At 53.3% G+C, this 13384-nt stretch overlaps 1 protein-coding gene across 1 annotated transcript in view; it reads left to right on the forward strand.

Moving 5' to 3' along the window:
• The first annotated feature begins 1282 nt into the window (after positions 1 to 1282).
• LOC120991118 (gastrula zinc finger protein XlCGF66.1-like) overlaps positions 1283 to 13384 on the forward strand; it is a 38049-nt gene continuing 25947 nt past the window's right edge. Inside the window, exons 1-2 of the mRNA XM_040420007.1 lie at positions 1283 to 1375; positions 11780 to 11916. Of these exons, the coding sequence (XP_040275941.1) occupies positions 11845 to 11916 (72 nt within the window). The 5' untranslated portion in view covers positions 1283 to 1375; positions 11780 to 11844. The remainder of the gene's footprint in view (positions 1376 to 11779; positions 11917 to 13384) is intronic.

Consider the following 13384-nt stretch of genomic DNA (forward strand, 5'->3'; position numbering starts at 1 on the left):
TCTCTGTCTACCATCCTACCTGTACTCTCCACAGTGCTGCACCCCCTACATCTGCTCCTCATCTCTGTCTACAGTCCTACCTGTACTCTCCACAGTGCTGCACCTTCTACATCTCCTCCTCATCTCTGTCTACCATCCTACCTGTGCTCTCCACAGTGCTGCACCTCCTACATCTCCTCCTCATCTCTGTCTACCATCCTACCTGTACTCTCCACAGTGCTGCACCCCCTACATCTCCTCCTCATCTCTGTCTACCATCCTACCTGTACTCTCCACAGTGCTGCACCTCCTACATCTCCTCCTCATCTCTGTCTACCATCCTACCTGTACTCTCCACAGTGCTGCACCCCCTACATCTCCTCCTCATCTCTGTCTACCATCCTACCTGTACTCTCCACAGTGCTGCACCCCTACATCTCCTCCTCATCTCTGTCTACCATCCTACCTGTACTCTCCACAGTGCTGCACCTCTACATCTCCTCCTCATCTCTGTCTACCATCATACCTGTACTCTCCACAGTGCTGCACCCCCTACATCTCCTCCTCATCTCTGTCTACCATCCTACCTGTGCTCTCCACAGTGCTGCACCTCCTACATCTCCTCCTCATCTCTGTCTACCATCCTACCAGTACTCTCCACAGTACTGCACCCCCTACATCTCCTCCTCATCTCTGTCTACCATCCTACCTGTACTCTCCACAGTGCTGCACCCCTACATCTCCTCCTCATCTCTGTCTACCATCCTACCTGTGCTCTCCACAGTGCTGCACCTCCTACATCTCCTCCTCATCTCTGTCTACCATCCTACCTGTACTCTCCACAGTGCTGCACCCCCTACATCTCCTCCTCATCTCTGTGCGATGGGTGTACAGGGCGCAGTGCGGTTTCTAAGCGTCCAGCTTTATTCTATATCTGACCCGTGGTGATGCTGGGACTTGTGGTACTCCCATCTTGATTCTTGCCCAATACTATCCAGGAGCCAGAAGCTGGGTTTGCTGGGATGTGTAGTTCTCCTCCCATGATAGGAAGGGGCTGTTCTGATTACTAGGGGTTTGTAGCCACGCCCTTCTATTGAGACCTCGCCCTGTGAGGGGCAAGAGATTAACATTGTACAAGAGGCGTTTCTAAGCAACAACCGAGCTTCCGCCCACTCACGTGAGTGATCACATGATTGTGACAGCATTAAAGGGTCCTTAACTTTAGAGCCCCGCCCCCTCCAGCATTGGTCACGTGACAGTGACGTCATCGCAGGTCTTTTATCTCGTGCAGGGGAGCAGATAAAGAGCAGGTGCTGCCCGGCGGCTGTAGTGTCCGGTCCTGTCTGGCGGGCGGCCCTCAGTCACACCGGCTGACCGTGCGGTTTTCCGCTAGAAGGTGAGTGTACATGATGCGGTTTTGGTGCAGTCCTATTAGACCTGCGGCCTGTAGTGCTGCTGCTGCTGCGTCTCCCTCCCTTTGTCAGATGCTGGATCTGTATTAGAAATCCACTATCTCCTCAGCAACTTGTGGTGGGAAGAGCTGCAGATCCCCATTCACATTAGGGAGGTGAGGAGCAGTTTACAGCGATTGTCACAGGGAAATAACCGCGGAGACAGCGGAGCAGTGACCCCCTAAGTGACTGAGGGCTATGAATGATCTCTGTGACTCCTCCTCCCCGATCCTGCGCTCTCCTAACTCCTCCTCCCCGATCCTGCGCTCTCCTAACTCCACCTTCCCGATCCTGCGCTCTCCTAACTTCTCCTCCCCGATCCTGCGCTCTCCTAACTCCACCTCCCCGATCCTGCGCTCTCCTAACTCCACCTCCCCGATCCTGCGCTCTCCTAACTCCACCTCCCCGATCCTGCGCTCTCCTAACTCCACCTCCCCGATCCTGCGCTCTCCTAACTCCCATAGTGGTGAATGAGAGCTATGAATGATCTCTGTAACTCCACCTCCCCGATCCTGCGCTCTCCTAACTCCACCTCCCCGATCCTGCGCTCTCCTAACTCCACCTCCCCGATCCTGCGCTCTCCTAACTCCACCTCCCCGATCCTGCGCTCTCCTAACTCCGATGGCGATGAATGAGAGCTATGAATGATCTCTGTAACTCCACCTCCCCGATCCTGCGCTCTCCTAACTCCACCTCCCCGATCCTGCGCTCTCCTAACTCCACCTCCCCGATCCTGCGCTCTCCTAACTCCGATGGCGGTGAATGATCTCTGTAACTCCCCCGATCCTGCGCTCTCCTAACTCCCATAGCGGTGACTGAGAGCTATGAATGATCTCTGTAAATCCACCTCCCCGATCCTGTGCTCTCCTAACTCCACCTCCCCGATCCTGCGCTCTCCTAACTCCTCCTCCCCGATCCTGTGCTCTCCTAACTCCTCCTCCCCGATCCTGTGCTCTCCTAACTCCTCCTCCCCGATCCTGTGCTCTCCTAACTCCTCCTCCCCGATCCTGTGCTCTCCTAACTCCTCCTCCCCGATCCTGTGCTCTCCTAACTCCTCCTCCCCGATCCTGTGCTCTCCTAACTCCTCCTCCCCGATCCTGCGCTCTCCTAACTCCTCCTCCCCGATCCTGCGCTCTCCTAACTCCTCCTCCCCGATCCTGCGCTCTCCTAACTCCTCCTCCCCGATCCTGTGCTCTCCTAACTTCACCTCCCCGATCCTGTGCTCTCCTAACTCCACCTCCCCGATCCTGCGCTCTCCTAACTCCCATAGCGGTGAATGAGAGCTATGAATGATCTCTGTAAATCCACCTCCCCGATCCTGTGCTCTCCTAACTCCTCCTCCCCGATCCTGTGCTCTCCTAACTCCACCTCCCCGATCCTGCGCTCTCCTAACTCCCATAGCGGTGAATGAGAGCTATGAATGATCTCTGTAACTCCACCTCCCCGATCCTGCACTCTCCTAACTCCGATGGCGGTGAATGAGAGCTATGAATGATCTCTGTGACTCCTCCTCCCCGATCCTGTGCTCTCCTAACTCCTCCTCCCCGATCCTGTGCTCTCCTAACTCCTCCTCCCCGATCCTGTGCTCTCCTAACTCCTCCTCCCCGATCCTGTGCTCTCCTAACTCCTCCTCCCCGATCCTGTGCTCTCCTAACTCCTCCTCCCCGATCCTGTGCTCTCCTAACTCCTCCTCCCCGATCCTGTGCTCTCCTAACTCCTCCTCCCCGATCCTGTGCTCTCCTAACTCCTCCTCCCCGATCCTGTGCTCTCCTAACTCCTCCTCCCCGATCCTGCGCTCTCCTAACTCCCATAGTGGTGAATGAGAGCTATGAATGATCTCTGTAACTCCACCTCCCCGATCCTGCGCTCTCCTAACTCCACCTCCCCGATCCTGCGCTCTCCTAACTTCTCCTCCCCGATCCTGCGCTCTCCTAACTCCCATAGTGGTGAATGAGAGCTATGAATGATCTCTGTAACTCCTCCTCCCCGATCCTGCGCTCTCCTAACTCCCATAGTGGTGAATGAGAGCTATGAATGATCTCTGTAACTCCTCCTCCCCGATCCTGCGCTCTCCTAACTCCACCTCCCCGATCCTGCACTCTCCTAACTCCGATGGCGGTGAATGAGAGCTATGAATGATCTCTGTAACTCCACCTCCCCGATCCTGCGCTCTCCTAACTCCGATGGCGGTGAATGAGAGCTATGAATGATCTCTGTAACTCCACCTCCCCGATCCTGCGCTCTCCTAACTCCACCTCCCCGATCCTGCGCTCTCCTAACTCCCATAGCGGTGACTGAGAGCTATGAATGATCTCTGTAACTCCACCTCCCCGATCCTGCGCTCTCCTAACTTCTCCTCCCCGATCCTGCGCTCTCCTAACTCCCATAGCGGTGACTGAGAGCTATGAATGATCTCTGTAACTCCACCTCCCCGATCCTGCGCTCTCCTAACTCCACCTCCCCGATCCTGCACTCTCCTAACTCCGATGGCGGTGAATGATCTCTGTAACTCCCCCTTCCCGATCCTGCTCTCTCCTAACTCCACCTCCCCGATCCTACGCTCTCCTAACTCCACCTCCCCGATCCTGCGCTCTCCTAACTCCCATAGCGGTAAATGATCTCTGTAACTCCACCTCCCCGATCCTGCACTCTCCTAACTCCGATGGCGGTGAATGAGAGCTATGAATGATCTCTGTAACTCCACCTCCCCGATCCTGCGCTCTCCTAACTCCACCTCCCCGATCCTGTGCTCTCCTAACTCCGATGGCGGTGACTGAGAGCTATGAATGATCTCTGTAACTCCACCTCCCCGATCCTGCACTCTCCTAACTCCACCTCCCCGATCCTGCACTCTCCTAACTCCGATGGCGGTGAATGATCTCTGTAACTCCCCCTCCCCGATCCTGCTCTCTCCTAACTCCACCTCCCCGATCCTACGCTCTCCTAACTCCACCTCCCCGATCCTGCGCTCTCCTAACTCCCATAGCGGTAAATGATCTCTGTAACTCCACCTCCCCGATCCTGCACTCTCCTAACTCCGATGGCGGTGAATGAGAGCTATGAATGATCTCTGTAACTCCACCTCCCCGATCCTGCGCTCTCCTAACTCCACCTCCCCGATCCTGTGCTCTCCTAACTCCGATGGCGGTGAATGATCTCTGTAACTCCCCCTCCCCGATCCTGCTCTCTCCTAACTCCACCTCCCCGATCCTACGCTCTCCTAACTCCACCTCCCCGATCCTGCGCTCTCCTAACTCCCATAGCGGTAAATGATCTCTGTAACTCCACCTCCCCGATCCTGCGCTCTCCTAACTCCACCTCCCCGATCCTGTGCTCTCCTAACTCCGATGGCGGTGACTGAGAGCTATGAATGATCTCTGTAACTCCACCTCCCCGATCCTGCACTCTCCTAACTCCGATGGCGGTGAATGATCTCTGTAACTCCCCCGATCCTACGCTCTCCTAACTCCACCTCCCCGATCCTGCGCTCTCCTAACTCCGATGGTGATGAATGAGAGCTATGAATGATCTCTGTAACTCCCCCTCCCCGATCCTGCTCTCTCCTAACTCCACCTCCCCGATCCTACGCTCTCCTAACTCCACCTCCCCGATCCTGCGCTCTCCTAACTCCCATAGCGGTAAATGATCTCTGTAACTCCACCTCCCCGATCCTGCACTCTCCTAACTCCGATGGCGGTGAATGAGAGCTATGAATGATCTCTGTAACTCCTCCTCCCCGATCCTGTGCTCTCCTAACTCCTCCTCCCCGATCCTGCGCTCTCCTAACTCCACCTCCCCGATCCTGCGCTCTCCTAACTCCGATGGCGATGAATGAGAGCTATGAATGATCTCTGTAACTCCACCTCCCCGATCCTGCGCTCTCCTAACTCCACCTCCCCGTCCAAACATGCTCGATTTTTCTCACGCGAGTGCAAAACGCATTACAATGTTTTGCACTCGCGGGGAAAAATCGCGGGTGTTCCCGTAACGCCCGTGTGAAAGGGGCCTTAGTAATGCAGCACCGCTGAGTAACTACTGTCACCAACAGGCTTGATTTTGGGCTAAGCCAAAGCGCGTTATCCTGGCCGTTCCCTGCGTTCACCCTTTAGCCCCTATACAGGGATCTAGACTTCGCTGCAGTGGAGCCACCAGACCACTACCTACTGGTATACGGTTAACACACAGTCTGCAATAGCCGAGGTCGGGGCGTATTCCGTCTAAGGCCGAGGTCAGGGCGGGTTTGTGCGCGTTCCGCATATAGGACCGAGGTCAGGGCGGGTTTGTCCGTATTCCGGATATAGGAGGCCGAGGTCAGGGCGGGTTTGTCCGTATTCCGTCTAAGGCCGAGGTCAGGGCGGGTTTGTGCGCGTTCCGCATATAGGACCGAGGTCAGGGCGGGTTTGTGCGTATTCCGTCTATAAGGCCGAGGTCAGGGCGGGTTTGTCCGTATTCCGGATATAGGAGCCCGAGGTCAGGGCGGGTTTGTCCGTATTCCGGATATAGGAGCCCGAGGTCAGGGCGGGTTTGTGCGTGTTCCGGATATAGGAGCCCGAGGTCAGGGCGGGTTTGTGCGTGTTCCGGATATAGGAGCCCGAGGTCAGGGCGGGTTTGTCCGTATTCCGGATATAGGAGCCCGAGGTCAGGGCGGGTTTGTGCGTATTCCGGATATAGGAGCCCGAGGTCAGGGCGGGTTTGTCCGTATTCCGGATATAGGAGCCCGAGGTCAGGGCGGGTTTGTGCGTGTTCCGGATATAGGAGCCCGAGGTCAGGGCGGGTTTGTGCGTGTTCCGGATATAGGAGCCCGAGGTCAGGGCGGGTTTGTGCGTGTTCCGGATATAGGAGCCCGAGGTCAGGGCGGGTTTGTCCGTATTCCGGATATAGGAGCCCGAGGTCAGGGCGGGTTTGTCCGCATATAGGAGCCCGAGGTCAGGGCGGGTTTGTCCGTATTCCGCATATAGGAGCCCGAGGTCAGGGCGGGTTTGTCCGTATTCCGCATATAGGAGCCCGAGGTCAGGGCGGGTTTGTCCGTATTCCGCATATAGGAGCCCGAGGTCAGGGCGGGTTTGTCCGTATTCCGCATATAGGAGCCCGAGGTCAGGGCGGGTTTGTCCGTATTCCGCATATAGGAGCCCGAGGTCAGGGCGGGTTTGTCCGTATTCCGGATATAGGAGCCCGAGGTCAGGGCGGGTTTGTGCGTGTTCCGGATATAGGAGCCCGAGGTCAGGGCGGGTTTGTCCGTATTCCGGATATAGGAGCCCGAGGTCAGGGCGGGTTTGTGCATATTCCGGATATAGGAGCCCGAGGTCATGGCGGGTTTGTCCGTATTCCGGATATAGGAGCCCGAGGTCAGGGCGGGTTTGTCCGTATTCCGGATATAGGAGCCCGAGGTCAGGGCGGGTTTGTCCGTATTCCGCATATAGGAGCCCGAGGTCAGGGCGGGTTTGTCCGTATTCCGCATATAGGAGCCCGAGGTCAGGGCGGGTTTGTCCGTATTCCGCATATAGGCGCCCGAGGTCAGGGCGGGTTTGTCCGTATTCCGCATATAGGCGCCCGAGGTCAGGGCTGGCAGCAGAGGGTCAGAATCTAATAAACTGGCGCCAATCAATAAATGGGCAAACGGGAACAGGTGCCTTTCTATACCCGCTAATTGCTCTGGCAAGGACATGGGTTCAGCAGCGGTGGTATTGAAGACTAGATGGGAGTAATGTCCCTGACAGACGCAGCAATGACGGGCATGGACTGCGGAGGTAACAGCGCCCCCTTTATCTCTTTAGTCTGCAGTGTTGCAGGGACTTTTTCAGCAGAACAGAGGCATTGGGTTCTCAGCCGCTCCTAAGGGCTCTCTTCTGGAGCAGCGATCACTAATGCCATCACTCGTCCTCATACAGAAGTGTTCCTTCCTGACAGTCGTCTGCTCGCTCAGTGGAGGAGACACCTTTACATGCAGGGATCTCCTCCACAGTACAGGGAGCAGTGATCACTTATACCATCACTCGTCCTCATACAGAAGTGTTCCTTCCTGACAGTCGTCTGCTCGCTCAGTGGAGGAGACACCTTTACATGCAGGGATCTCCTCCACAGTACAGGGAGCAGTGATCACTTATACCATCACTCGTCCTCATACAGAAGCGTTCCTTCCTGACAGTCGTCTGCTCGTCAGTGGAGGAGACACCTTTACATGCAGGGATCTCCTCCACAGTATAGGGAGCAGTGATCACTTATACCATCACTCATCCTCATACAGAAGCGTTCCTTCCTGACAGTCGTCTGCTCGTCAGTGGAGGAGACACCTTTACATGCAGGGATCTCCTCCACAGTATAGAGAGCAGCGATCACTTATACCATCACTCGTCCTCATACAGAAGCGTTCCTTCCTGACAGTCGTCTGCTCGTCAGTGGAGGAGACACCTTTACATGCAGGGATCTCCTCCACAGTATAGGGAGCAGTGATCACTTATACCATCACTCGTCCTCATACAGAAGTGTTCCTTCCTGACAGTCGTCTGCTCGTCAGTGGAGGAGACACCTTTACATGCAGGGATCTCCTCCACAGTACAGGGAGCAGTGATCACTTATACCATCACTCGTCCTCATACAGAAGTGTTCCTTCCTGACAGTCGTCTGCTCGCTCAGTGGAGGAGACACCTTTACATGCAGGGATCTCCTCCACAGTATAGGGAGCAGTGATCACTTATACCATCACTCGTCCTCATACAGAAGTGTTCCTTCCTGACAGTCGTCTGCTCGCTCAGTGGAGGAGACACCTTTACATGCAGGGATCTCCTCCACAGTATAGGGAGCAGTGATCACTTATACCATCACTCGTCCTCATACAGAAGTGTTCCTTCCTGACAGTCGTCTGCTCGCTCAGTGGAGGAGACACCTTTACATGCAGGGATCTCCTCCACAGTATAGGGAGCAGTGATCACTTATACCATCACTCGTCCTCATACAGAAGTGTTCCTTCCTGACAGTCGTCTGCTCGCTCAGTGGAGGAGACACCTTTACATGCAGGGATCTCCTCCACAGTATAGGGAGCAGTGATCACTTATACCATCACTCGTCCTCATACAGAAGTGTTCCTTCCTGACAGTCGTCTGCTCGCTCAGTGGAGGAGACACCTTTACATGCAGGGATCTCCTCCACAGTATAGGGAGCAGTGATCACTTATACCATCACTCGTCCTCATACAGAAGTGTTCCTTCCTGACAGTCGTCTGCTCGCTCAGTGGAGGAGACACCTTTACATGCAGGGATCTCCTCCACAGTATAGGGAGCAGTGATCACTTATACCATCACTCGTCCTCATACAGAAGTGTTCCTTCCTGACAGTCGTCTGCTCGCTCAGTGGAGGAGGCACATTTACATGCAGGGATCTCCTCCACAGTATAGGGAGCAGTGATCACTTATACCATCACTCGTCCTCATACAGAAGTGTTCCTTCCTGACAGTCGTCTGCTCGTCAGTGGAGGAGACACATTCACATGCAGCGATCTCCTCCGCAGTACAGGGAGCAGTGATCACTAATGTCATGCCGGCGGTGGAGGGTCCTGTAGTATACACTTGGATAGGATGGAGCCGTCCCATTGAAGTAATGACACAATGTCGAGGAGGTAAAGATTGCAGGGTCTTCTCTTCAACCAGCTGATGACCTACCCTGGGAATCTGCCAGAAAGCTTGTGTTTAGTCCCCGGTAATCCTCGGCACCGAGCAGTGAGGACTTCTGGATGAAGCCCCTTCCCGGCTTCCTCTAGTAGCCGGGTCTGAACCTTCTCTCTTCCGTCAGCGGCTCCTTATCTCTGCTCTGACCTTCATAAACCCTCACCATGGCTCCGGCCTTATCTGACTGACAAGAATATGGCCGATAAGACGCGCCCGGGTATTTGAGGAGGAAAATAAGATTATTTTTTTTTAACTAATAGGAGTGCTTTTGGTGGGGTTTGAACTAATGGGGGATCTGCGGATGACACGGTTATTGGGGGGGATCTGCGGATGACACGGTTATTGGGGGGGATCTGTGGATGACGCACTGTTATGGGGGGGGATCTGTGGATGACACGGTTATTGGGGGGGGGATCTGTGGATGACGCACTGTTATTGGGGGGGATCTGTGGATGACGCACTGTTATGGGGGGGGATCTGCGGATGACGCACTGTTATGGGGGGGGATCTGCGGATGACGCACTGTTATGGGGGGGGATCTGCGGATGACGCACTGTTATGGGGGGGGGGGATCTGCGGATGACGCACTGTTATGGGGGGGGGATCTGCGGATGACGCACTGTTATGGGGGGGGATCTGCGGATGACGCACTGTCATGGGGGGATCTGCGGATGACACACTGTTATGGGGGGGGATCTGCGGATGACGCACTGTTATGGGGGGGGATCTGCGGATGACGCACTGTTATGGGGGGGGATCTGCGGATGACGCACTGTCATGGGGGGATCTGCGGATGACACATATATAGCATCTTATGTGGCCCTCATGTCCCTCTGTAAATAGTGACCCCCATTACACCGGGCCCCGCTCGCAGCAGTGGCTCTGCTTTGTTAAACTGCCGTAATTGTCTGTTGTAGTACTCGCTATGAAAGCGGCGGGCAGGACGGCAGCGTAACGTCGCGCTCTTGCTCCGCCAGCTTCACGGAGTGAGTGAGGTTATGCTGCCGGCCTACCCGCTGCTTTGGTGAGTACTACCGCCGACTATTACGGTAGTTTAAAAGGGTTGTCCAAGTTCTGAAACAGCACTCCATGTTACGGGCCGCTCTCAGGTAATCTACTTACCTGGTCTCCCTGTGCACTGATGAAAACATTCGGTGGGGGGGAGCCTCCCTAGCGTCAGCTCATCCTCGCCCGCCATTGGCTGCTCCCCCCCAACACAGGATGTTTTCATCTGTGTACAGGGAGAAGCGGCGCCGGGTAAGTACAGGGTGGGCCATTTATATGGATACCTTAATAAAATGGGAATGGTTGGTGATATTAACTTCCTGTTTGTGGCACATTAGTATATGTGAGGGGGGAAACTATTCAAGATGGGTGGTGACCATGGTGGCCATTTTGAAGTCGGCCATTTTGAATCCAACTTTTGTTTTTTCAATAGGAAGAGGGTCATGTGACACATCAAACTTATTGGGAATTTCACACGAAAAACAATGGTGTGCTTGGTTTTAACGTAACTTTATTCTTTCATGAGTTATTTGCAGGTTTCTGACCACTTATAAAATGTGTTCAATGTGCTGCCCATTGTGTTGGATTGTCGATGCGACCGTCTTCTCCCACTCTTCACACACTGATAGCAACACCGCAGGATAAATGCTAGCACAGGCTTCCAGTATCCGTAGTTTCAGGAGCTGCACATCTCGTATCTTCACAGCATAGACAATTGCCTTCAGATGATACGAGATGTGCAGCACCTGAAACTACGGATACTGGAAGCCTGTGCTAGCATTTCTCCTGCGGTGTTGCTATCAGTGTGTGGAGAGTGGGAGAAGAGGGTTGCATTGACAATCCAACACAATGGGCAGCACATTGAACACATTTTATAAGTGGTCAGAAACTTGTAAATAACTCATGAAAGAATAAAGTTACGTTAAAACCAAGCACACCATTGTTTTTCGTGTGAAATTCCCAATAAGTTTGACGTGTCACATGACCCTCTTCCTATTAAAAAAACAAAAGTTGGATTCAAAATGGCCGCCATGGTCACCACCCATCTTGAAAAGTTTCCCCCCTCACATATACTAATGTGCCACAAAGAGGAAGTTAATATCACCAACCATTCCCATGTTATTAAGGTGTATCCAGATAAATGGCCCACCCTGTACTTACCTGTTGGAGAACAGGCCGCGCTGTGCAGCATAGCGGCCGGCGATGTATCCGTGTCAGCCATGGAAAAATTGCACTATTCGCTTTATAAGGCGCATTTTTTTTTTGGGGGGGGGGGGGGGGGGAGTGTGTCTTATAAAGCAAAAAATACGGTAAGTAAATTAGAGAAGGTTTATTATAGCATTCACACAGCTAGACAGTTAACCCTTTTGTGACAGAACGGCTGAATATTTTTAATGAAGACCAATTGAAAAGATTTTTAGCCTAAAATGCAATCACAAAAAAAGAATTGTGCATTACCTTTAAGATTTTTCTTACATTTCCCACCAACAAAGCTTTATAGGCTCTTGAAGTTTGCAGAATTGGGGGCGGGGGGGGGGGGGGGGGGGGGGGCTGGTGTCGATGGGTTCATTATTGTGAGTCTTGTTCATTATTGTTTTTTCCTTGACTCCATGCCTGGTTCCAGACCTTCTACATGAGCTTGTCCGTGAATGATTTCCAACCGCTTCTTCTTTTTTCATAAAGGAATCTGAAATACTAGAAACTTCCAGTTCATCCAGTTTTCTCTTCTTCTGAATGACCCACCAAGAATGGACCCGAAGGAGATCAGCAGAAGAATATTGGACTTCACCTTGGAGATCATCTACCTATTGAGCGGAGAGGTAAACTTTTAAAACGATTAAAGAGAAGAATGAGTGGCTTACAAGAGCTTACAATCTATGGGGGTGACACATAAGGTAAAAGTGCTTGTTTTGTACTATGATCTGGCCATATCAACAAAGTAAGGGAGTAGATCTAAATGATTGGGGGGGGGGGGGAGAGAAGAGTTGAGTTAAATCGGGGGATGTGATAGGCTAACCTAAAAAGATGCTTTGGGTAGAGCATTCCAGAGAACTGGTGCAGCTTGGGAGAAGTCTTAACGACAGCAGTTGGATTATGATGTATGTTAGTCAGAAATCATTGGCTGAATGGAGAGCGTGGATAGGATGGTAGACTGAGATGAGGAGGAGATGTAGGGGGTGCAGCATTGTGGAGAGTACAGGTAGGATGGTAGACAGAGATGAGGAGGAGATGTAGGAGGTGCAGCACTGTGGAGAGTACAGGTAGGATGGTAGACAGAGATGAGGAGGAGATGTAGGAGGTGCAGCACTGTGGAGAGCACAGGTAGGATGGTAGACAGAGATGAGGAGGAGATGTAGGGGTGCAGCACTGTGGAGAGTACAGGTAGGATGGTAGACAGAGATGAGGAGGAGATGTAGGAGGTGCAGCACTGTGGAGAGTACAGGTAGGATGGTAGACAGAGATAGGGAGGAGATGTAGGGGTGCAGCACTGTGGAGAGCACAGGTAGGATGGTAGACAGAGATAGGGAGGAGATGTAGGAGGTGCAGCACTGTGGAGAGTACAGGTAGGATGGTAGACAGATGAGGAGGAGATGTAGGGGTGCAGCACTGTGGAGAGCACAGGTAGGATGGTAGACAGAGATGAGGAGGAGATGTAGGGGGTGCAGCACTGTGGAGAGTACAGGTAGGATGGTAGACAGAGATGAGGAGGAGATGTAGGGGTGCAGCACTGTGGAGAGTACAGGTAGGATGGTAGACAGAGATGAGGAGGAGGTGCAGCACTGTGGAGAGTACAGGTAGGATGGTAGACAGAGATGAGGAGGAGATGTAGGGGGTGCAGCACTGTGGAGAGTACAGGTAGGATGGTAGACAGAGATGAGGAGGAGATGTAGGGGTGCAGCACTGTGGAGATCACAGGTAGGATGGTAGACAGAGATGAGGAGGAGATGTAGGGGTGCAGCACTGTGGAGATCACAGGTAGGATGGTAGACAGAGATGAGGAGGAGATGTAGGGGGTGCAGCACTGTGGAGAGTACAGGTAGGATGGTAGACAGAGATGAGGAGGAGATGTAGGGGTGCAGCACTGTGGAGAGTACAGGTAGGATGGTAGACAGAGATGAGGAGGAGATGTAGGAGGTGCAGCACTGTGGAGAGTACAGGTAGGATGGTAGACAGAGATGAGGAGGAGATATAGGAGGTGCAGCACTGTGGAGAGCACAGGTAGGATGGTAGATAGAGATGAGGAGGAGATGTAGGAGGTGCAGCACTGTGGAGAGCACAGGTAGGATG

Source organism: Bufo bufo, chromosome 2, assembly GCF_905171765.1.
Source record: "Bufo bufo chromosome 2, aBufBuf1.1, whole genome shotgun sequence".
Classification (NCBI taxonomy): domain Eukaryota; kingdom Metazoa; phylum Chordata; class Amphibia; order Anura; family Bufonidae; genus Bufo; species Bufo bufo.